The sequence below is a fragment of the Chelonia mydas genome, chromosome 4 (assembly GCF_015237465.2).
Source record: "Chelonia mydas isolate rCheMyd1 chromosome 4, rCheMyd1.pri.v2, whole genome shotgun sequence".
Lineage (NCBI taxonomy): Eukaryota > Metazoa > Chordata > Testudines > Cheloniidae > Chelonia > Chelonia mydas.
The window spans coordinates 39461694-39488225 of NC_057852.1; the positions used below are offsets into that span (position 1 = coordinate 39461694).

Sequence of the window (26532 nt, forward strand, 5' to 3'; positions counted from 1 at the left end):
GAGCTTAGTAAAGACAATTATGCTTTGGCATTACTGCCCTTTTTCTGAGGCATATTAGCTTCCTTATGAAGAAGTAGTAAAATTGTAGCAGGCTTTACTTTTGTATACTTCAAGGATAGCAGAGTAAAGTATACTAAGCAGACAAGTATTACCTAGTCAGATAATACTCAGTTGCACAAACTTTATGCAGTCAGATATGGTAATCAGATAACCTGAAGAATAGTTGAAGGATTTTTCTTACTTGTAGCCAAGCTGTCGACAGACCACAGCTGCATCCTTATCAGACCATCCATCATCACAAATTGTGCCCCACTGGCCATTGATAAAAATCTCCACACGTCCTTCTTTCTTACTCTCACCATCCATCAGCCTGATGGGAGGACCTAGGAATAAGTTACACAACAGTAGAAACAAAAACTATTATTTTAGGTCATTTCATCACATTCCAGGGATAGGGTCAACTGACACTTATGTTCAACAAGATTTCTACTTTAATGATATCATCTGTTAAAGTATTCATGTATTTTGTCATGGCAGGCAGCATGAAGCATTTTATACACATTACAACAAATCATGAAGTACCACTGTACTCCTTATGCTTTAAATTTTAGGGTTCATCGGTTTCTTCCATTACATATAAATATGTAACACAGCTTATAACTTGCCTGGAACTTACACAGCCCAGTTCTTTCCCCAACCGTAGAGAACAACCTGACTGACTCTTGTGTTATGAGACTACACCCACGATACCCATTTGAGCAGACCATATTCTTCATAGAGGACTTTTACAGGAGGATTTAGCTAAACCTCAACAATAAATACAATCACTCATACAAACCACCCCCACCAAGCTCACCCTACAGCCCAGCAACAAATGTACTAGCCCATGTTACTACAAATGCATTAGTTATACAAAGTATTCTCCAGCATGTTGACTAGTATACTCTGAAGTATTATCATCATTAAAACGAATACATTTGTCCAACTGAATAAAGTATATTCGGTTATAGATTTTCCTTGGCTTTTTTTAAATGATGTTTGTTCATTTACTCTCATTCAGAAAATTTGATAATACAAAATCAATCCGTCTCCCAGTTATTGATATGAATTACTGAGATTTTTACTAATTATGTTCTCTTACCCAAAGGCCAATTGTATATATTATTATTCTAGCTGAGTATTTAGACTGCAAGTTTCAAAAAAACTGTGTCATAAAAAGCCCTAAGGGTATAATTCTCATTTACACGAATGCCCTTTTTCAACCCTTAGGCAGTGCAAGGGCCTTAAAGTAGGCATAAATTCAACTTGAGGCCCCTTTACTCTGTGTAAATGAGAATCATCTCCTCAATCTTTTTGTATGTAGTACTTGATATATCCCTAATATTTTCCATTAGAGTTCTTTCCAATAATTGGACAAGTTATTGTTCCTCCTCACTCTCCCACAAATTGAAGACAACTTAGCTAGAAAGCCAGTGAAAATTACTGCCTACCCAAGAGGGAGAGCAAATAATGGGCCAGATTTTGCTCTTAGTAAAACTAGTGTTAATTTGGCATTAGTCATTGGGCTCAATTCACCCAGAGTTATCTTATTAAAAGTGAAAAAGCTTTAAAACTGAATTATTTTAGCATAAAAATGTTTTTCACTTCAATTTTTTTTTATTATTTACAGTTTACCATATATTTCCTTTTTGCAATTAACTTAGGCTGCACAATTACATTTATTGCTAAGAGAAACTGCGTCAATTACATTTTTGGGGTCTCATATACTAAAACCTTTTTGTTGTTGTTATTGGTTCCTCACCACTCTATGGGAAACATTTAAATTCATAACTCAAATTTGTTAAGTGTAATAAAAAATGAATTACAAACTAATATCTGCAGAGCATTTTTTTTTTTAACAAAAATCTGGTTTGTGTCTTAAACCAGTTGTCTGTCTCCCTTTAATGTTTATATTTAAAAATACTCTTTCTTATACTTTTCCTCCACTGAATTCCTTTTTAGAGGAAATATTTAATACTTTCTCAAATGTTAGGAAACCAATAGTAGCAACATAGCCTTTGTTTTCTGTCAAACCAGAAACATTACAGCAAATCTCAGTCTCCTCTTTATTCTTCTGTTGTAATGAAGTGTGCTATTCTGGAAGAACATGATTTTAGTGTAAATTATACTCATATTATCCAGATAGGTACAGAAGATTTTAGCAATAAAATATATGTATTTTATTGTTACCTCATCTTGGTATATTTTAGCAAACAAGTCTAGATGTGTGGAATTAATATGACTTTCAGGTGAACTGAGGGGGATACGAGAATGTTACCCTATGGATATATTTAACTGAACTGAATCTTGTTCAGCTAGGATTATGCTGTATAGTGTCTCAAATGCAGCAGCGTAAATAGTTTGTATCTGTGCAGACAGCCGCCGTGATTTGAATGCCTGTTATTAGAGGGTTTATTTCTAGCAAACACACTGTAGCAGTCTCACCCATATGTAATCATTGGTTGTATGATACCACAAGAATAATAATTATTTGTGGAGTCTGGGGAGCAGGAGGTTCTGAAGGGAAGAGAGGAAGGAAGAGAGAAGAAAAAGATTGAAGATGTGGAAAAGTGTAGTAAAATACTGTATTATTGCAAGCTGAGATAGCACTTTAAAGCAGTAAATCCATGTTTTAGTTTCACAAGGCAAACTTTCAGGCTGGGATTTTCAAAGGAAATTAACTCAGGGGAGTTAGGCACCCAAATCCCTTTAGAATTCACTGGGAGCTGGAGACCTAACTTCCTTAGGTTCCTTTGAAAATCCAAGATTCAACAACTACTACAATATACTTGGGTAAACTTTTAAAAATATGGGCAACAATTTTACAAAATATGTATCTAAATATAAGCTCCTACATCCATATGTAGCCAACTAAATAAGTAACCTTGTTTTCAAAAGTATTGAGCAATGATACTGTAGTTCCCACGATAGTCAATGTGTGACATTTTTGATAGCCAGACTACTTATGGATTTCGGCACTTATATTTAGGCACACATTTTTAAAAATCTTGACCATAATATTTTATGTTTCTTCTCTTTAATGCAACTTAACTATATTTCACATCAGAAAACAACTTCTGTGTTTGTATAGTGCCTTGCACAAAAGGGTCCTGGTCCATGACTGTGGCTCCTAGGCTCTTCTGTAATACAAGTGACTGATAATGATAATTAATAATACAGACGTAATTCCATGTTTCTAATAATTTTCACTGTCCATCTCTGAATGCCCTCTATTTCTCCAATCTCTCTTTTCAGATGGGGTGCAAGAACCTAAGTCCACAGGGAGGTTTACTAATGATTTATCATTCTTTCAGTTCATTACAACTTGCAGAGTACTAAGTGAAACTCAGTATACCATCAGGAAGGGCTCACTAGGACTAAAAACCCATCCAGACACAGATTTAGGTTTCATTGGCTCTGGATTCACTGCATTACAGATTAACGTTGTTTCTTTATGCCCTGAATATTTATGTTCCCATGTGCAACCTTAACAGCTCCATGTGCTCTTCAAAGGGAGAACTTTCTCTCCCCCTTCACATACACATATGCCTACCTCTGACTGATTAACAGCTTAACTACATACAGGCAGCAGAATAAGTGGAGATTCAAATTTGTAGCATCTTTAAAGAGGCTGCATTCTGTTTGAATCTTTAGGCAGAGGAATGCTGACATTTATTAGTTACAAAGAATGCCTTACCCAGTGAGAATCTATGGCTATCATTATCTGCGTGACAGGTTATTCTGACATCCTCCTGATGGTTGCAATCATGCTTTCCCCACTCTCTCTTTGAGCACTGAAGAATGGTTGATTCTTTTCCTGAGCAGCTGACATCATCCAACCAAATAGGCCCAGTCCTCTCTTCTAAGTAGCTTTCTGATGCACTTTTTCCATACCTGTGTAACAAATATGTATGCATAATTTATGAGCAATACTGCACAGGGGATATGATACTTCAGCACCAAAGAGGAAATTATTATTTGTGAGTGGATAAAACCGACTGCTCTCAAGCACAAAGAGAATAGGCAAATTTAGCTCTGGCAAAAGAAAGTTCAGCTTCCATTTGAACATTTATTTGGAGATGCCACAATCCTGGAATTACGATAGCAGAATTCCTTTCTGTTGTATCATGAATAATGGATGATGACTTCAGAGAGTGAATAAATGAAGCAAGAGAAAGGCAATGTACATAGTAAAAGAAATTCCATTTGTAACCAGACACAATAGGAAAGGTGATGCAGAGGAAATATATGACATTGGAATGAGAGTTTTGTAAAAGATGTATTCTAAAAAATTGCGTTCCAGAGCATGGCTGTTAATTTTTTTGAGCTAGATACAGAAATACCTATAACATGGGTAAGCCTAAGTGACTTTAATGGGAGTTCCATGGGCAAAAGACTGGCAGAATCAAACTTTTGGTTTTGCATGGTGAAGCAGCTTCTCTTTCCAGAATGTGCGTGTTTGGCCTCAGCCAGCAAGTAGGATGATAGAAAGGAACTTTGTGCATGTCTAGGGACTTCTCCATCTCAGACTAAAGTCTCAGACTGAGACAAAAAGTTTCTGATCTTTGTTAAGAGGCCACAAATGTCTAAAAGAGACTGGAGGAAGAGAGGATGGAGCTTGATGGATTTCAGCTCAGATTTTTTGCACATAGCACATATTTCAAAAATTCAGAGGCCCAATTCTCCTCTTCCAAGGTAAAAGTGATTCTCACTGAGATTGAGTATGGGAGTTACTGGTATCCTGCAGAGAAGAATCAGGGTCCATGAGTGCAATGTGTCTCCATGAAACACATCAGTTGTAGGTGGAGGTTTATAACTTCAGTAATATCAAGTTATGGCTGAACTATGAAGTTCTTTTAATCTCAAGGATGAATTTTCCTCACATCACATCCCATCCTGAAAATGACCATTAAGAATTCTCCCAAAAGGCCTGACCAAAGCCCCGTGAAGGCAATGAGAGTCTTCCCCTTGATTTCTTCCTCTACTCATTTAACAGCATAAACAGATCAAACTGACTCAGAGCAGCACTGTGTTAATGTTCTTCCAAATCTGAGAACAACCAGCATCATAAATCATTTAGGAAATTACTTTTTGGTTTTTGTTCAGTGTTCTGTTTCTTACTGCAGTGCAGTATACAAAGCTTTTCACAATACAAAACTGATGCTCATGAGATTATTAGGGAAAAAGGGCAACACAGCACATTTAATAGTTCGCAGAGTACAGACAGTATTTTGCAAAGGTTTATCACTACTGCTAAACCAAGTGTTTAGTTGTCTCATATAAAAGGATCTTACTTAAATCCCAGCTGCCGACAAACCACCTGTGTATTCATCTCAGTCCACCCGTCATCACAGACTGTGCCCCACTGCCCGCTGTAATGTACCTCCAGACGTCCTTCATGACTGCCTTTCCCACCTGCTAGTCTTATTGCACCATCTGTGGCATTAGCAAGTAAGAAAAAGCAAGAATCAGTTCTGCTTTAAGATGCAGTTATCTTGTTATTCCCCAGGAAAAGTAAAAACAAAATTTACAGTATTGGTTCAGACCACACGGCTACCATGTCTGGCAATAATGTTTGAACAGAAGGTGAAAAAAAACCAACCCCATAATGTACCTGTCAGCTGTGCAATGCTTTATATGTAGCAATTGTTCAAGTGCAATGGAAAATTGTTCAAATCATTGATCCTCCCAACTTTACTCACATGAATAGTTTGCAGGACTGGGCTTTAACTGTGCAATGTCAACATATACAGTTTACCTGTAGCTCTACACATTCCTTTGTATATTCTATTTATTTCCAAATGACTGCCATTAAAAAGTCAACATTCACTTACTTCCACCACACAGTGGGAGCTGAGATGCCACTTATAGAAAAATACTATAGTATCTCATATACCACAGGAGAATGACTGTTGATAAATGCTGACCTTTTGATGGTGACCAAACAACAGCCCTCACTCCACATTGAGATATCTATTGTTGTTGGTGGGAGAAGTGTTACAAAATGAGAGCAGCATATGGTTGTAAATTTATATGAGCCAGATTATGCTCCTGATATGCATGTATGGATAACCCACTGTACATGGATCTTTCCCCTTCTGCACAGAAGGGAAACTGGTTACTCAACTTGTTACTGAGATGTAAAGGCATCTTGCTGAACAGCAAGACCTTTTGTAGTTGAAAGTTTCACACATGCTTACAGCTGGTCCTGCAGGACAGAGCTGACATATTTTACTTCTGCCTGTTGCTTGACTTCAGTGCAACCAACATTCTAAAACATATCACTCTTCCAAATCTCTCAATCCTGGGTTTGTAATTAATCATCAATATGCTTATTGCTCAGTAGACTACCTGTAAGAGGTGTGCAGGAAACTCCTGCATCTTCTTTGTGGGCACAGTTGTGGTCTCGCCAGGAGCTCTTTGGACACTCTTCTATGGACAGCTCGTTCCCTGTACAACGTACTTCATCCAGCAGCACTGGGCCTGAGCCTTCTCCAAAGTAAGCCTGGCTCCATGCCTTGGCTATTCCCCTGTCCAAACATAATAAGGAAAGACTCAAGAATCACAAGCCATTAAAAAAAGTCTTTAACTTGGTGGTAGTGGCTGAAATGTTGAATACCCTCTGATCAGCATAATTAACAGCAGCAAATTTTCAAGTAGCAAGTTGGGATTCACAAAAATAGTTATCTGGCTGGTCCCTGAAAATCCATCCCACATTATGCCAGATAGGATTACTAAATCCTGGCTTCTGCAGCCAACTGAGAGCATGTTGATTGTCTCCCCCCTCCCTTCCCCAATTACTTTCATGCCTCACAATGTTTTGTATAAGGTTGTGATATTAGGTATCATCACTATATTCTATCATGTTTTATGCATGACATTTTCCTTCCCTATCCTTTTGAATCTTAGTGACATTCCTAGAAAATATCATCTCTATCCATTTATATCAGCCATGCTGTCCAAATATTCATTTATTACACACTAGGGCTGTCGATCAATCGCAGTTAACCCACGTGATTAACTCAAAAAATTAATCATGATTCATCGCCGTTTTAATCGCACTGTTAAACAATATAATCCCAATTGAAATTTATTAAATATTTTTGGATGTATATCTACATTTTCAAATATATTGACTTCAATTACAACACAGAATACAAAGTATACAGTGCTCACTTGATATTATTTTTTATTACAAATATTTGCACTGTAAAAATGATAACCAAAAGAAATAGTATTTTTCAGTTCACCTCATACAAGTACCATAATGCAATCTCTTTATCATGAAAGTGCAACTTACAAATGTAGATTTTTTTTTGGTTACATAACTGCACTCAAAAACAAAACAATGTAAAACTTCAGAGCCTACAAGTCCACTCAGTCCTACTTCTTGTTCAGCCAACCGCCAAGAAAAAAAAGTTTGTTTACATTTACGGGAGATAATGCTGCCTGCTTCTTATTTACAATGTCACCTGAAAGTGAGAATGAGCGTTCGCATTGCACTTTTGTAACCAGCATTGCAAAGTATTTACGTGCCAGATATGCTCAATATTTGTATGCCTCTTTCTGCTTCGGCCACCATGCCTCCATGCATGCATGCTTCCATGCTGGTAATGTGTTAATTAAATTTGTGATTGAACTCATTGGGGGAGAACTGTATGTCCCCTGCTGTTTTACCCGCATTCTGCCATATATTTCATGTTACAGCAGTCTTGGATGATGACTCAGCACACGTTCATTTTAAGAACATTTTCACTGCAGATCTGACAAAACGCAAGACGGTACCAATGTGAGATTTCTAAGGATAGATACAGTACTCGACCCAAGGTTTAAGAATCTTAAGTGTCTTCCCAAATCTGAGAGGGACAAGATGTGGAGCATGCTTCCAGATGTCTTAAAAGAGCAACACTCTGACGCAGAAACTACAGAACCCAAACCACCAAAAAAGAAAATCAACCTTCTGCTGGCAGCATCTGACTCAGATGATGAAAATGAACATGCATTGGACACATGTCCTCTGGAATGGTGGTTGAAGTATGAAGGGACATATGAATCTTTAGTGCCTGTTCTCAATTTCAGATGACACTGTAAATAAGATGTGGGCAGCATTATCTCCTGCAAATTGTAACCAAACTTGTTTATCTGAGCAATTGGCTGAACAAGAAGTAGGACTGCGTGGACTTGTAGGCTCTAAAGTTTTATATTGTTTTATTTTTGAATGCAGGTTTTTTTGTACATAATTCTACATTTGTAAGTTCAACTGTCATGATAAAGAGATTGCACTACAGCACTTGTAATAGGGATTGAAAATACTATTGTTTTTTTACAGTGCAAATATTTGTAAAAAAATATAAATATAAAGTGAGCACTGTACATTTTGTATTCTGTGTTCTAATTGAAATCAATACATTTGAAAACGTAGAAAACATCCAAAAATGGTATTTTATTATTGTTTAACCGCACAATTAATCATGATTAGTTTTTTTTAATCGCACAGTTAATCGCGATTAATTTTTTTAATCGCTTGACAGCCCTATTGCACACATATAACAATAATGCCATGTACTTCTATAGTGACTTTCACCTGATCTCAAAGCACATTAATTAAACCTAACCCACACCCTCCATAAAAACAAACCTGACATGAAGTAGGTAAGCTTAATTATCCACATATTACAGATGAGGAAACTGTGGCACTGAGTGGTTAAGTGACTTGACAAGCTTACACAGCAAATCAGTGACAGAACTGAGAGTGCAGTTTTCCTACCTCTAGTCCTGTACTACCAGAATTTAACTCCTTTTTCTACATAATGCTTCTTCAATGCAAAAAAACTACAGGAATTCAAAATGTGCTCTTATATTAAGCATCATAAAAGACATTCTGTACTTTAACACTCAGTGACCTATCAGGACTTTTCCATCTCTACTTGCCAGTATCCTATACATCCATATATTCATTTTAATTATCTTAATAGTTTGGTTTCTCTCTATACAATGGTACCTCTGTCCACACTTCCTTTCTAGTTTTAATGAGCAGTGCTTTTCCGATATTCTATTATTAGGGGAGTGGGTGGATCAGTGGATACTTCAGAGAAACTGCTGGCTTTTGGGTTTAAGTACCTAAAGGATTAGTTTAAATTAAAATAAATAGTTGTTTAACAATTTTTACTATTTATTTATTTGTGCATGGGGAAGTGTGCTACTTAACTAATTTGCTTTGACAGAGTAAGCCATTGTCAGTAAAAAAAAGCTTCGCTAACAAGCAACATCTTTTTAGAAGCAGGGAAGGTTCTGTGCGTTCTTAACTTGGACAGGCCTTGAAGATTTTGATCTTAGATTTAATTATTACAACCCCTAAATATCTTTAAAACAAATACTCAGATGCTTTACTGTGATTTTTCAATCTTTATGCACTTAAAATTCAGATAGTCTGACAGGGTAAGAGGTTTCCTTTTCCTTGATTTATCAATTTTAATTAATTATGGAATCACAGAAGTAGAGGGCTGGAAAAGACCCTTGAGAGGTCACATAGTCCCTTATCCTCTCCTTCTCTCCCCCTCCGCACATTGAGGTAAGGGAGACAGGGGTGCGTGTGTGGTTGTAGGCGTGCGCATGCGTTCCAATCCATTTAATGCTTTGCTCATCCACCCTGTCATATATGTCACTGAGTGCACTGCAAGCAAAGACAATGGGCATATCTAGACTAGGAAAAATGGTCATGCTTTAAAATATGTTAGTAACTAACCAGCACCATTTTAAACATAACGTTGCACCTTATATAGAGGATAGATAATGTTTCAAAACATGAAAACATTTGTTTGTGGTCAGCTCGTTAGCTGAGGGGCCAAGGCTTCTGGGAGTTGAACTTCTTGTCCTCTCCCCTTGGTGAATACCTCCACTGATTCAGCTACCCCTGTGCGTCATTTTTGGTATCTTACAACCCTAAGAGTTTGTCTGTGCAAAAGTTGTACTGGTAGAGTTAAAGTGACACAACCCAGCAGTATAGATACTGTTATAAAAGTGTTTATACCATTATAGTTATTCCCATATGGGAAGGGAAATAAACTAAACAATAGGGCACCTTTATGCAATTATCACTGTATCCACATCTGGGGTTGTACTGATATAACTATTCTGATTTAAAAAAAAAAAAAGATCACACACCTAACTGAAATAGTTGTGCTGATACAAAAACAGTGTGTGGGCCAGGCCTTCAATACCCAAAACTCAGGTAGTCCTGATCTCTACATAGAGTAAGGATAAAAATCCCTTTCACCTGCATGTGTAAGGATGGCTTAGAGTAAGGATGGATGGGGGGATCTAAGAAGTCCACTTTATTTTAATAATCTGATACTAAATACTTTGCTAAAAATGTTCTTGTAGCCAAGTATTACATGACACTGCATATAATTTGTAAAATAAAAATAAAAGGTACATTTATTTATACCAATCTTGCAGTCCATACTGTAGCAAAACTTTTATCCATACTAAATTATTACACAGCTTTATGCCTCTTCCTCCCAACAACATCCTCTGAGGGGTGCTCAGAACTTCTGAAAATTGGGATACTTATTTAGGCATCTTAGTAAGGATTTAGGAGCCTACTTTTAGGTACTCACTCTTTAAATCTAGGCCTTCCCCACCTAGTTTCTTGCAAGTGCTGCAACATCTTGCATTTGTGCCATTTTTTTCAGCATCCCTCGTTTCAACATTTCTCCACCTTCATTTTCTTTTCCCCCACCCTCGGTGTTGAGGGATCTCCCTTATCTTTCCTCATTCTGTAAACCTTTTAATATCCCATCCTAAAGCCCGTGCATCATAATGATCCTCCCTCTGACTGAAAGTTGGATGGAATTCCTTCTAGATACTATTTCTGTTAATTTGAATGGAGAAGTGAGTATTAGGCCTCCCTAGAGAAGCATCACATGGCATTTTAGGAACCATTGAGATCTGGTCCTCCAGCAGCTAGAAGGGCTGAGGATGAGCAACAGACAATCAAGGTCTTGTCCTTGAACCCTATGCTGCCACCACCAAGCGTGTTAAACAAAGAACAGGGAAAGAGCCCACTTGGAGACATCTTCCCCCAAAATATCCCACCAAGCCCTGCACCCCCTTTCCTGGGGAAGGCTTGATAAAAATCCTCACCAATTTGTACAGGTGAACACAGACCCAAACCCTTGGATTTTAAGAACAATGGAAAATCAATCAGGTTCTTAAAAGAAGACTTTTAATTAAAGAAAAGGTAAGAGAATCACCTTTGTAAAATCAGGATGGAAAATACCTTACAGGGTAATCAGATTCCAAACATAGAGAATCCCTCTAGGCAAAACCTTAAGTTACAAAAAGACACAAAAACAGGAATATACATCCCATTCAGCACAGCTTATTTTACCAGTCATTAAACAAAAGGAAATCTAACACATTTCTAGCTAGATTACTTTCTAACTTAACAGAGTTTCTGAGACTGCATTCCTGATCTGTTCCTGGCAAAAGCATCACACAGACAGACAGACCCTTTGTTCCCCCCCTCACCCCCTCCAGATTTGAAAGTATCTTGTACCCTCATTGGTCATTTTGGGTCAGGTGCCAGCGAGGTTATCTTAGCTTCTTAACCCTTTATAGGTGAAAGGGTTCTGCCTCTGCCCAGCACTGTATACAGAAAGGTGGTTACCCTTCCCTTTATTTTTATAACAGTCTTCAATATTGGAAGCCAAATAAAGACAACCACATCTATTATTCTTAAAAATCTCATGATTGTAGGACCTGACTCTTGACTTTTCAATGCTTGGGGTTGGCAATACTTGTATTAGGTAGAGAAGTAGCCAGTTCAACCAAAGTATCCCTTGTAACCAGACCTGTTCTGTTTGTTATACTTCATAAAGTGCTGTTTTAGTAAGTGATACAAATTTGGGTTAGGTACTATATATTATGAATCTGTAGTATGTTCTGTTGTGTGCTGTAAAGTGCAAAAATATACGAAGACCAATTTTTTAAGCCTAGGTGGCTAATCCATATTTAAACCATTCAATAATAGTTGCCCAATCTCAAAGATGCTGAGTGCCTTTACTTCCCATTGATTTTGAGGGGCTTTGTGGGTGCTCAGCACTTCTTGGTATCAGGCTACATTTACATACATAGCTAAATATGGACTTAAGAACCTACTTTTAGGGCATTCGGTTTTGAAAATTTTGGCCTCTATATAGTACTTTTTCATGAGGTATATTACTTGTGCTCCCTGCATATTGGCAGACAATCCTTACTGCTGGTGTGAACGCACTATTTCGTATAACAGTAAGACTGGCCTACTGGTAGACTTTTAGAGGGCATTATTTTAACACAACTGAAAGCTCACTACAGCATAAGCACATCTTCTTCCAGGATCCAAATACAATGTTTTACTAGTAGTAGAGCTGTGATGGGTCCCCCTTGAAAACTCAGATATTTGTAAACATCAATCTCTGAGCTAACTATAACCCCTATTCAGTGTATATCCAGTAAGGTGTGAATCTTTGGTACGACTCTTATTCGTATTAGAGAGCATCTTCCAGAGATAGTACTTCCAAGAATAATGTTAGCATGGCAGGGTGGGGACAGTGATGTGATACATTACCAAATCATGTAATAAGATTGTATGCATGGGAACTACTCCGTATAGACAATTACATATATTTAATAAGATAGGAAACTCTGCAATTCCATTATCAAAAATCGAAAAATAGTTTCCTTACTTTGAAAATACACTCATCCAGAAGACTTCACAAAATGACAGGGTAAGAAAATTAGATTTGTGCTTAAATTCCCCTCCTGCCACCTTTGCAATTTTAACATGATATAAAATCTCATCTCTTGACTTTCCCAGAAGCCTTGTTAACATCTTGCTTTCATCTCCCGGTCAACTTCACCAATATTAAAAGGTCTTCAACCTTTCTTTTAAAAAATTAAATTAGGAGTTAAATTTTAGATGATATTTCAGTTTTAATGAACTGTCCTTGCTTTGCAATTGTAAAAGGTAGGCAAGATATAGATGCCAGAAGGAGAGCAGCCCCAGACTCTCACAGGTCCTAACTGCTGGACTGGGATAACTGTGATAAATTATCTGACTTCAGTTTGTGGGGTAACATTTCCATAGCATGCTAACCACACATGTAATAAAAAAGCCATTTCCAGTATCTCCTGCTTCTTGTAGGTCTCATTACACTGCAGATGGAGACTACGGCATGCAAGAGAGAGAAATTTACTATCTGCTAAGAGGCCTTCAGAAATCAGGGAGATAATGTTTCAACTCCTGACTGTGAAAACAAAGTCTATTATACTCTAATGAGACTCTAGATTTCCAATGTGGTAGAGACCACAAATCCCACTGAGATAACAAATTGGTGTTTATCAAAAAGTATATGGGGAAACCAAATCATGAAATAAATGAGCAGTAGTTTCTGCTTATCACCAGAAGATTAATATTCTGAGGTTTTATATTCTAGTAATGCTAAAGCAAAGCTGAAAGAGCATAGGACACTATTGCGGAGAGGGTTATTTTACACTTTGTAGCACATTTCCATTTGGATTAACTGTAGGCAAATGTGGATGGTTTGCCCTGTTTTGTAACTGTTGTGCCTGCCCCTGTTGGTAAAATTTTAGTCCAGGGATAATGAGCACACCTGTCAAGACATCTTGCTTCTTTGGGTATATCTATGCTATATCTGGGAGTGTGCTTCCCAGCTTGGGTAAACAGTCAACATGTTAGCTCTTCTCAAAATAGCAATGCAGCTCAGGCTAGCTGCCTGAATACATACTTGGGGATCCAGGCAGGTTTGGTCTCAGGCAGCTAGTCTGAGCTGCTGCCCATGCTCTCCGTGGCTTATCCTGCTATTTTTAGTGCACTAGCTTGAGCAGAGCTAGCATTAGTCTGTCTCCCAAGCTCGGGGAACACTCCCCTAGATGTAGCCTTTGAGATCATATAAAACTGTAGACTTTTTTTCAAAAAGTCTAAGCACCATCCAAACACACGTGCGCCTATTAATCCACTTTTACTCAGAAAACAAAAGGAAATCAGGTCCATCTCAGAAATAAAATCTATAGAAATTAACCAAAAGCTTGGGTTTTGTAATCCTAATGTAATCCTGCCAGACACAATAATGATACTGCAAGTAGCCCTTTCCAATGACACTCTATATTAAATGCAATTCACTTGCTTTTCCAACTTACTGATAATAGCCCAGTAACATCTGAGCATCATAGAAAAGCTCATGAGGAAATGAATAATTCTCTATTCAGAGCACAACTTGAATGGTATGCTCTAAGTAAGGCCTGGGGCCACAAACTGAATGAGCAGGATACCCATTCAATGAGCACTATCCATTCTGTCCACTGAATCAGATAGGGGTCCTGTGGGAAAAAATAGTGTGATAGAGTAATTGAAGACTGTATCCTAATCCACATGCACAATTGGGTTAAATCAAAGTTACACAGGCAACCTAAATTTTGATATTTCCTAATTTTTGGGTGCTTCACTTTGCCACCTTAATGTTCTTTAATGTACCTTTAGTATGTAATTTCCCAAGTTTAAAAAAAATCAGTGTTTTTTTTAAAAATGTGGAACTTATTGATTCTCATATGAGTGATCAGCAGGGTTAGACCTCTTAGATCCACCACCCAGACTTCTGCCACTTGAGCTAAGTAACTGATACCAGTAGTAGGTTGTCAGTCTCTATGTGGGCCAGCCACTAGAGGGAGATGACACACATATTTCACTTACAGGTTTCTTAGGTATTTGCTGACAGGAGACTTAGAAATCCTGGGTTCCATTCCAGGATTCTGGAGCCATTGTATTCTAGTGACCACTGACCTATGCCTCTGGCCCCTGCAATCTGTGTTCCAGTCCCAGTTTCCCTCCAGCACTGCTCTCCTCAGCTCCTCATTCTAGCCTGTCTAATCACCATTCCCCCATGGTTCCACATCCCAGTCTTTCCCCACCCTTCTGTTTTGTCCCAGTCCACCACCACCATCCCTCCAGCTTCTTATCTCAATCCCTCCACCCTGTTTTCCCCCAGGCTGAGCTCCTCATCCCTTTGCATTCTAATCAGGTAGCTTTCTCCCTCTCTTCCTCACTGCTTGGATCAGCAGGCAGAAGACTGTCTCACTGCTCTCAGTTCATGTGCCCAGAGCCACAGTCATTCCTAACTGCCAGAAGGAACAACTGCAGAAAAAGTACTGCTCACCCTCTGCATCCATGGGATGGAACATTCTCAATGAAGACAGCATATTCAGAGAATTTAGCTGCCAAATGTTAACAAGTCTCTAGCAAACGTGCAAATGGACACATTCCAGAGGCTCATAACTTGGCCAAATTTGGGCAGATTTTCACAGGGATAGCAAAAGGCAGGGCAGCGCCCATGCCAAAATTCAAGTTCCTGCTCCAAAGTAAAGAGGTGCTAGGCCTTTAATTAAATGGTTGTACAATTTTATTTTATTTTTTTTAACATGAGCAAAACATTTTTTCTTAACCTCATGACTGGAAATGACTGAACGGTTTTTGATGAAATTTTCTGAAAAAAATCTTCACCCCAAACCAGCCCCCCATTGTGGAAAACTTCAGCTCAAACTGCTAAAGTTTAGTTAAGTTATAAGCAACTGAAAACAGGGTATTATGATGGAAAGCGTCAGGCCTCTTTAACTACAGACATTGATAAATGTGCCATCTGTAACTTTAGTGGCTTCAAAGTGTAAGTGCAATTTTTCAATGTTCTCCTTGTGAAAGCATTGTGTACTGTTTGTTAGCTTTCCTTCTTTGTTAGAAGTGAAATGTATTTAGAAAAACTAACCCAAGGCCAAGCTGCCTACAGACAACTTCAGCATCTGCATCATCCCACTGGTCATCACAGACAGTTCCCCATTGGCCAGTGTGGTAGACTTCCACTCTTCCTTCATGAGCATTGCTCCCGCCAGCCAGACGGATTGGAATAAAGGCTACAGTTAAACACAAAACAGAGGAAAAGGTCATTTATTTCCCAAAATGTTCTTCTAAGCTATACACAAATGGAGAGCACTCAGCTTCACCTGGCTTTGGTCAAGTATTATGCAACTTCTTAACTAGATGAAAATCCTGAAATTGAACTAGTTAGAAAAGCTTTTAAGATCACCATCTGCAAACGCTTAGGCAGGTGAATAATATTATGCTGATGAGTAGCCCCATAGAACTCACCCACATAAAGTTATGCAAGTGCCTAAGTGCTTGCTGAATTTTAGGGCTATAGGGACAAATACTGCCCTCAGTGAAGGGGGTGGGGTGGTGGAACTGCACCAGTGTATGTAAGGCAGCATTTACTCCACAGAGTCTTGATCACATAGGGTGAAATCCTGGCTCCCCTAAAGTCAATGATAAAATGTCCACTGATATGCAGTGGGGCCAGGATTTCACCTAGAATGTCTTCTGGCACTGATCCCAGTCTTTACCATAGTCAGTCTATCAAAAGTTACTCTATCTGGATTACTTTAACTGAGGAGGGTTTTTCCCCCTAATCTCTCTCTGCAGTGAGTCTTCCTTGTTGCTCAAATTGGGGGCACAAGGTTCCCTCCTGCTGTGACTCCTGTACAGTTTTCCTTTCAACAGCTAAATATCTGAGCATGAAACTAAGGTGATGGAAATGACACAAAGTCATATAATGCACTTAAACTATTTTGATGTAACTTTTTAGAAGAGTATATCAGTATCCAATGTCTGGATGACTAAAGTGTGACTCAGTTCAGTTTACACGCTCCAGCAAATTAATTTTACCCTGTTATCTTTCATTTATTTGCCTGCTGAAAGTGAGCATTTTGGAATTTCTGAAGACCCCTCTGAACATTTCACCGGCCATGAAAGCTGATGATTTTTCTGATGAAGCTTACGTAGAAAGGCTAGTGGTGGCAAAAATTTGAAAAAAACACAAGCAACTTCAAATAACTTTACCTAATTAACTTCCACTACCCTAAACTATGAATGATAAATCAATCTTCAAGCATTCTTAAAACAGACAAAGCTATTTTATTCCACTATGCCTAAATGAGCCCTCTAAGCAAAACAAAGAGGCTTTCTGTTGAAATTTCAACTTCCTTTCAATGGAAGGGGAAACTTGGTGAACTAGGTAGTGTGACTTTCAAAATGCGTATTTTTAATTTCTTCATGTATTATCGAACCAGAAAATTGAAAGCTTACCTGCCCTAGAAATAATATGTAAGAAACTTCACTCTCAATTGCACTAGCTTTAAACTTCACAACAAACGATTCAATGCAACACTGACATCAATGGAATTATATCTGCATCAGGAATGCTGAATGACGGCCAAAATGTGAATATGTGCCAAAAACAGTTGGATAGTCAATACACTCTAATGACTTTTCTAAATCTAAATGCATACATAAAACATCAGTAGTTTAATGCACCTCCATAGTGTGTGGGGGGGTGGGGGGGGGGGAAGAGACGGAAGAATCTACAAAACTTAAACTGTAGCTACTTGTATAGTCTTTCTTTTCTGTTTTGTGCAAATAATAAGGGTCAAATGTTTGAATTGTGGCTGACCTATTTGTGCTAGCAACTCTTGCTAATGCATTCATGTCACATTGACACTCATGTACCTGACTTGCAGGCACAGTCAAGTACTTAAATATTCAAGAGTCCTAAATTATATCCACAGTTATTTGAGGCCACAGTTATGCAGGTAAAAAAAAAGAAGGCCTAATGAAAGCAAGGCTGAAAATTTGACCTTAAGTGTGGCTGAAGACAATTGCTTAAATGCCAGATATAACCTATCTCTTATGGAAATTATTTCTCCTCAAATATATAACTGTTCACTTAACTTGGTGGAGTTAAGATTAAGTGAAAAGATTTAAATTAAGTAATACATCTATTTTAAAATATTTTTTTTAAAATAAGAGGCACATACTACCTACAGATCCCAAACACATACACTCTGATAGCAAAAGTGAAGAACTCTGTTTGTGTAGAATGTATACTAGGAGTTAAATCTTGATCCTATTGAACTCAATGGCAAAATTCCCATTTGGCCTTCAGCATAACATCGTTTCCCTTACTTCAGTGGTCCAGTTTGTTTCCTAAATTAACTGGAACACTGCCTCCATTTCCTGTACAACTGTGAAGGTAAGTATGACCAAAACAACTTGATCACTTACTCTTTGAACATTTTAAAATATCAAAATAGCCTCCATAGGAACTTGGGCAAAAATGTGTCCATCCCTGCGTGGGCCATAAGGTAGAAATGGGGAAGAGAGGGTACAAAGCCTTACATTTCCTTGTAAACCTGTGCAGGAGCCATCTACAATCACAGCTCTAATCTAGTGCCAGTGGTGTTAATTCCTCAAAGAGGGTAAGGTGAGGATGGAATCATGGCCCCCCCAACACCCATCACAGAGCCCAGGGGAGCTGCTGCATGTGGAAGCAGAGAGCACACTGCACCCTTTCCAAGAGTGACAAACTCACTCCAGCATCTGCAGCTGCCCTAGACCCCCTGCCCCTCTGCTTTGGAGGGATTCTGGCTAGTTCAAACAGAATTCCCTCTGGGATCCCCATTGCTGCACAACTGACCCTTCCTCACAGCCTGTGTTTTAAAGCAACAATTAGCTATTTGCTGCTCTCACAATGTGGAAGGACTTGTAAAAAGTGAATGATACTATGCTACATTTTATTTTAGATCTTTTCTTGGAAGAGGAAATTAAACTAGGATTGTTTATTAATGTAATCGTGTACATTATGACACTTCAAATAAGGCAAAAAGTTAATCAAAAATTATATACTTTTACCATGGGAAAAGCTACACATGACAGCAGCTGCCATTTTTTGAGGACATGTTCCACCCTGCCAGATGTCTTTTTCACACAGCAGTATATTTTCTTCATCACCATGGCAACGTACATCACTCCAATAAACAGGGATAAGGCCCAATCCAGAAAATGGCGTATGCTTTGCTGTACCTCTTTTGCTGTAGAAGGAAAGATCAGCATTGGATATTAGGGAAAAGAGTTGCAAAATATTTGTTTGAGATGCCTGCTCACAAATACATGGGGGGCCAAATCCTGGGGTTCAGGAAAAGGGTTTTGCTCAGCAAGAAAAAGTTGCAGGGCAAAATCCTTGTCTGCAGTAAGTCAGGATGTTCATGCATTTGCGCCCTCACCACTAATACAGGATATGAAAAGGAACACCAAATGTAGCCTGTTTTTTCCCCACTCCAGTATAAGATGAATTGGTATAGTGGAGCCAAACCTGCACATGGACCAATTGGGTCTCCATAACCTCTGACCCAATCACATTCCCCTCTTCTGTATGCTGAGTGGCAGAGACCAACCACAGAGATCTCTTCCACAGGCCACAAAAAGGCAACTTCCCTACATGAGACCTCCAGTGCTCTTGTTCCACTATTCAGCTAACACAGTTTTTAAGGGTACGTCTACACTGCAGCTGGGAACTACCCTCCCAGCCTGGATAGACAGACTTGCACTAGCTCAGCTTGAGTTAATATTCTAAAACTAGCAGGGTGGACACTGAGGCTTGGGGTAGCCTCCTGAGCTCAGGCTCGCTCCCAGCTGCAGTGTAGACATACCCAAAGCCACTTTTGTCCTTTATGTGCCTACACAGGGTGCCCCGGATTTGTCCCATAATTAAATGAACTTTGCAAACAAGAAAAAAGCAGACCGTGTAAGGTCAGAGGACCAAATGTGTAGAGGTGCTGGGCACTTGAGGAATACCCACAATTTTACCTCTTAGCATTTGGCCCAAAGTTTGTGCTTGACAACATAAGCATACATTGTTTTCCACTCTTATTTGCACGGATTCTTCTTTTTAGTCATCCTTGTTTAAATGGTTCTGTCATTTACACCATCACTAAACTTTCCTTGCTGATAAGGATCCTATACAACCAAAATACTGGAAGTACTGAAGGTAGGAACAAGTTAAAATGAAAACAGGATAAAGAAATATTGCACGTAGGCAGCTAAAACCAAAAGCAAAATCACAGCCTCCAGATGGGCTGAACTTTTATCTCCTCTAATCTGCATATTTTTATAAATTGGCTTGGTGTACACAGATTAACATTAGACATTCCAAAACAGCTTAGATTCAGTTCTGACTGGCACTCTCAAGAGTGGAATAATCACCAGAAACGTCAGAGTGCAAATACTGCACACTAACACCTACAGCCTGTAGCAAACAAAAGGACATTTGATGTATAGCTGAAACAATATCAGAAAGGCAACAAAGCCACCATATTTTGTGAGTTACTATGAAACTGTAAACTGAATGGGATGTTGAGATGATTCAAGTAATTTGATTGGCTAATGCCAGGGCATTGATTCTCTAGAAGCTTAAATTGCATTATCCTTGAAAAAAAATCCATACACTTATAAGCATTTCTCACCACCACACCCCTCCCCCATTTTCATCTTATAATAATTACATCATCTATATGGGCACTTCCTAGAGATAAATGACTGGCTAGGGTTAGTGGCGCTCAGTTCAATTCTTCCTAGCTGTGTAATTTATCCCCAGAAAATATCCTGAAAGTTATTATTTAATTAATCAAACCACTAGGGAATATTTATGGCAACCTACTGAGTCTGATATGATAGTTACACCTGCCTGTCAGATCCCGTAATTTAGACAGTCATTCTCCTGTCTCTGACAGAGATTAACTTTCACTATCTGTAAAGTTAATATACACATGCCCTTCCCAGCAAATAAATTTGGAGCATTGACAAAACATTTTGTTTTCTATTTCTATTTCCTGCAGGCATCTGGTAGAATAGATATTTCTGTATTTGTCTATTCAGAAATTAACTGCTGCTTGCCAGGCCCAGAAAGTCCCAGGGACAATAGGAGTGCTGAAGTATTAGCCTAGTTCAGGGCTTCTCAACCTGTGCAACATGACTAGAATTCTGTAAACTTTCTCCATGAAAACTTGAAACCATGCAAAACTTGCTTGCTTACAGCTTTCATTACAAATCTGATGTTCAGAGAAAGTCTCTCAAAAGATTTGCTGTGTCAACATTTAAATTAACCTTAGGATAGGGGATGCAGACACACACAGAACAGCTAGTCACGTGAAGCCCTATGTAGCAATAATACCAAGTTTCACCAAAAACTAATTATGACTCCCTGTAAAGCTTTTGTTGGAATGGGTGTCGGGGATTACTGTTAAGGTGACAGACCATGTTTCCCTGGAAACTGGCAATATCCCAGATTTAGAGCCTGTTTAGGAAACCTTGCCGGTTTTACAAAAAATTGTTCTGCCCAATGCTGGCTTCACTTACATTGGTATAGCTCCACTGACTTCAGTGAGCTACAGCTGTAGCTCACGAAAGCTTATGCTCAAATAAATTGGTTAGTCTCTAAGGTGCCACAAGTACTCCTTTTCTTTTTGCGAATACAGACTAACACGGCTGTTACTCTGAAAACTGACTTCAGTGGCACTTTTCCTGATTTACCTCATGTACAGTGAGGTCAAAATCAGGCTCCATATTTCTTCCCCTCAGTTAGTATTTATTCCCCTGAGCCTAGAGACCTGAAGGACCTACTGACCAGATGAGCATGTTAAATTCGCAGGGTTGTTGTTAGTATGTATGCATCAAGGGTCTCCCCACATCTTAACAACATCTCTCAGACTTCCCAATGAGCTTCCTCCTTCAGACAAGTCCTCAAGACATCCCTTCTTTGCATGTGAGAATCAACTCTACAGGATGGTAGGGAAGAAGAGAAGGGGTTTGCTTGACACTCTTCACTCACTATCCCATGCACTGCTCCCCAGTTCCCATGGAAACAGTCCTTGCATGTCCTAACCTTTCATGATCAGTTTCCCAGTTTTCAGTGGGAAAACCTGGTTACCATCTTTGCCTCTCATTCTCTACAGCCTAAAAACCATGTGTTGATTCTCATAGCAACTCCTTTGAATCATTACAAGAATTGGGGGTAAGGATTCTGGGGAGAACCAGCTTTACTATATAAGATGAACTGGTAAACACCTCAGGCAGCAAATATTAGTGGTTGCAACATGCTTACTACCTAGTTATTGTGTAACTGTGGACTGCTGGGTAGAGGGCACTTTTTAAACTTGCCTCAGGCAGCAAATGCTTGGCGCATCGGAGGAGTAACAGTTGTGAGTGTTTGAAAGTTGGGTCATGGGAGAAAAGATATTAAGACTTAGGCCTAATGTTATTTTGTGGCATTGCTTCACAAATATCTTAATAGCATTGGACACATAGTTATGGATTCAGCTGCAAAGTCTGTAACACAATACTCATTTCTTTGAAGAAGTCATATAAAGGTTTTATGTACACATTCCCAACTCTCTTACTAATACCTTTGCTAAGTGGAAGTACCACTTTCTCTGTCATTTAGAGACTATCAATTGAGAATGAAGCCATCACCTAAGAGCAACACTTTTTTTCCCAGAATAATATCCCATTCATAATGGATTTTAAAAATATCTACCAAACCCAGAGCTCTTAAAGATACATTCAAATAAGCTACTAAATTTGATCTGGGACTAAAACTTACCCAAGCTCAAGCTGCCGACATATGACTGATGCATCATTATTGTCCCAATGACTGCTGCAGATTGTTCCCCAAATTCCATTCAAATAAACTTCAACTGTGCCTTCAAACTCATTCTTGCCACCTCGAAGTCGCACTGACCCTAGATAAGAGAATTTTAAATTATTTAAATAAGATGTTTGTTGTCCATGACTGAGTTAACTTGTGCCATTTGAAGGACATGCAGTCTCAGTTCCACTCTGCTATAAATATTTTCATGTATTTGCTTCATTAAAGAGGTTGCTTCTAATTAGCACTAATAATTTCTTTCTGTTGACTCAAAAGGAGGTAACCCATTCCATACAACAATTTAATGAGGAAACATCTTGATTCTAACACTGCAGCCAAAATATCAAAGATGTGGGGAGAGAGAGAGAGTATATGTACATATCAATATAAATATGATAGTCTATACATGAATTTTGTCAACATAATCGGCCATGTTATAAAAAAGGAAACAAAATATTGTACATAAGTGGTATATTTTTATCTTCCATCTGATTTAAAGGAATTATAAAACAATCACATGGATTGCATAGCTTCTGTACTGACCCACATAATATTATACATTTCATGGATGCCAGCAGTTTATTTCAGGCCAAAGAATGCATTTGTTCTTACTTGCCACCAAACGCTTGATATAGTTCTTACAAATTCATTATAGGCCTCTATCAAATTTCCAAATAAAACAACCAAAAAACATCATCATAACACACATTCTTTTCCAGTCCTTGTGTGTATATCATCAAAATACAGGTTGAGAGCACAGAACACAAAATCAAGAAATTGAATAGTATTATATGAGATACCACAGAATTCTCTTTCCAGCAGCGTAAAAAGTCCCTATAGCTACATGCAATTCAAGCACCAACAGCAAAAGTGTGAAACAGTCACAGTCATATTTGTTATGCTACAAAGGGTGAGCAAACAATGAATGGTCCATAGAAATGTTACTAATTTGACAAGGGGGTAATATATTGCAGTTGTTATCAAAAACCGTGGATGAGTATTGCATGAAATATTAAGTGATCCACTTGCCTATGCTCTGTTCTATTTAATAGCAAAGCATAGGCCCTCTTCAACTCAGATTTTTTTTTCCCTTGCTTAAAAAATGACATTCTATTTATTATAATGGCTAGGTTAAATTTTTGTTCCTTCCCCACAAATTTCACTGCTAGTCTGTTCTGTTTTTAATTCAGTTCTCCAGGGTTATAAAACCTTGAAGGTGAACCATTCCCAAGTAATTCAAGTCCATTAACCTCAGACTTGATGTGTGTATTTTTTTGCCCATGACTTATTTTCACAGCATGTTATACAGTAATATACAAGTCCCGCTTATTAAATCAAATTTTATAAGGTGATCCTTTTATACAAAATACATGATTTTGTAAAAGTTTAATTATAACAATACTGTATAAAATCACTGAAAGAACAGAATTTGGAAGACTCTACTATATATCTGGATGAATCAATATTTTACTCCATTTATAGCCTTCCCCTTCACACACAGACATAGCCAGATACACACACTGGAATTTTATCTCCTATATCTGTTCTTTCCAAAACCCTTCTGGATAGGCTATTATTTTAATCACAAGACAGCAATATTTAGAACAAAGTGATTCCTGACATACCAAAAAGGGGGGTTTAATAGTTGTCTGTCTCTTAAAAAATAAAAGGGTTATTTTTGTACAATGATCTTTTTCCTTTCACAATCCTGTGGGACTCCCATGGTAAGCAGTAAGAGTGCTTCCTGCATAAATATTGCAAGACCTTTCTGTTATCTGGATAAGTAAATACCTGAAGAGTAAAATTCTCCTTTCAGAGCCACAAGACAGATCTTGACTTCAATTCTGCTCTTTCTGCATCTACAGAATTCCCACTGGCAACACTGAGACTACTCATATACAGAGCGTAGACTAAAGTAGTCAAGATTAACTCTGCACATTGGAGAATTTTGCCCTAACACCTGAAGTCCTTTGCTTGTCTAACATTGCATAAAACAAGAGCGAGGATTGGTCCCTCACTTTATTCACCATTTTATTTCATAAATTCTCCACATTTTACAAGTCCTCTACAAGTTTTATTTACAGGATGTCTGTTTGCACAATATCTGACAAAAGTAAAGTGATACAGTACCGTATTTACTTCATATGTTATTCATGCACTCTAAAGTATGTGTGAGTATATATCATGTGACTCATGTCATAATTATGTAGTGGATAAAACCAGTTTGCAAATGAACTAAAACACCTTCCCCCAAAGTTTACTTAACATGTTGCAGTATTCTGGAACACTGGCAACTGCTACTCTGAATTTGACTCACTGGATTCATATAGTTTTAAAATACACAAATGACAAAATGTGATACGTAATTTCTATATGAAGGAATAGAACTAACTTTAAATAAACACATCAATCTTTTAAATATTTTTTTGGTCCAGCTCTTTTTTCTATATATAAAACTCTTGATTTTGTAATAGGCCTAGTCTCTTAATATGAGATATATGATGTACCACTGCGGAACAAGGAATTACATTTATCAACACTAGTATATGTTCATAACGTATTGCTAATTAGCTATTCATTACTATACCCTTATAGAGAATAAATGGTCCATGATAATGTATTTTCCTGAGTGTACGTGATTCTGTGCATACATTTAGGGCCATAGTCAGGTTCTGTTAAGTCAACAGGAAAACATCTGTTTACTTTAATGAGAGCAGGATCAGACTCTTAGTTACAACAAAACAATTTAAAAGACTATCACCTTAAGAGTCATATACTGTAAACCTAAACCCCCCAAAACTGTTACTAATAGTACCTTAAAAGAAAAATTTAAATTTAAAAGTCCCATTTACTTTTCTCTATTCTGTTTTTTCAATTTTCATCTTGAAAATGAAAATAAGTCAATTTCACTTTTACAGACAGTTTCACTGTCTGCACAGTATTGCTGTGCTTGGGTCTGAAAGCAACAGGGGAATGTATGTTTGTTTGCTTAAAGCCCTAAGATTCCACTGGAACCTTGAACAATTGTGGAAACACTTCCATTGGTTTTAGGTTTTATAAAAGCTTGTTTTTTACAAAATGTAAACTTTCGCCCAAATTTGTGGAAATAGTTAAAGAGACAATGTTATGATCCAGTCTTGCTATCATAAATTCAAGTAAAAATCACTGTTTTTTTTCCTGAGAATAAATGGCAGGATTGGGCCTTTTTAGAAATAAATTTCATAAATCCTGCATGAGCTCCCATGTCTGGTCACATCCCTTACCTCCTGAAAACATATGGGAAGAAATGAGAATGTCATGAGGTGCTAGTCAAGATATGTATGAAGGGGTTACAACTTTCTTGCTTCTTCAGCATGCACAGAAGTGGAGAACCAATAGGAAGAAACTATTCCCCATCCCACACAAACTACTCATTCTTCTACTCATTCTTTCCGCAAGGAAGAAAGTTTGTGACCTTATAGAAGTGAAAGAGAGAGACACAGCTCACTAACTAAGGGTTCACATGCCCAGGTCTACCCTTCCCCTTCCCTAGTCTACACTATAAAGAAAGTTTCAGAGTAGCAGCCGTGTTAGTCTGTATTCGCAAAAAGGAAAGGAGTACTTGTGGCACCTTAGAGACTAACCAATTTATTGGAGCATAAGCTTTCGTGAGCTACAGTAAGGTTCCGCAAGACCCTAGAGCAAAGACCCTAGAGCAAAGCCGCCATAGAAGCCAAGCCCATTGGCTGCATCCCTGGCAGCTGTGACTATCCCCTCTCTGGAGGGGATACGGGCTCTGGAGTAGAGTTACCTCTGGTAAAGTAGCATTAACTCATGTGTGGATTTCTGCCCAAACTGCTGGGTTAGCGGGAGAGTAGACTCAATTTTAAAATGGTGTTGTTGTTTTTTTAATTTTTTCAGGAAAATTTCA

At 38.2% G+C, this 26532-nt stretch overlaps 1 protein-coding gene across 3 annotated transcripts in view; it reads right to left on the bottom strand.

The window, feature by feature from the left end:
- PRSS12 (serine protease 12) overlaps positions 1 to 26532 on the bottom strand; it is a 66308-nt gene that overhangs the window by 31995 nt on the left and 7781 nt on the right. For 2 of the 3 annotated variants that reach the window (XM_007054444.4, XM_027833941.3), the window contains exons 2-8: positions 22578 to 22716; positions 18833 to 19011; positions 15858 to 16002; positions 6391 to 6569; positions 5334 to 5475; positions 3737 to 3933; positions 242 to 383 (exon numbers count right to left, since the gene is read on the bottom strand). In XM_007054444.4, coding sequence (XP_007054506.2) covers positions 242 to 383; positions 3737 to 3933; positions 5334 to 5475; positions 6391 to 6569; positions 15858 to 16002; positions 18833 to 19011; positions 22578 to 22716 — 1123 coding nt within the window. The remainder of the gene's footprint in view (positions 1 to 241; positions 384 to 3736; positions 3934 to 5333; positions 5476 to 6390; positions 6570 to 15857; positions 16003 to 18832; positions 19012 to 22577; positions 22717 to 26532) is intronic. The other variant, XM_027833945.3, reaches the window with a different exon arrangement.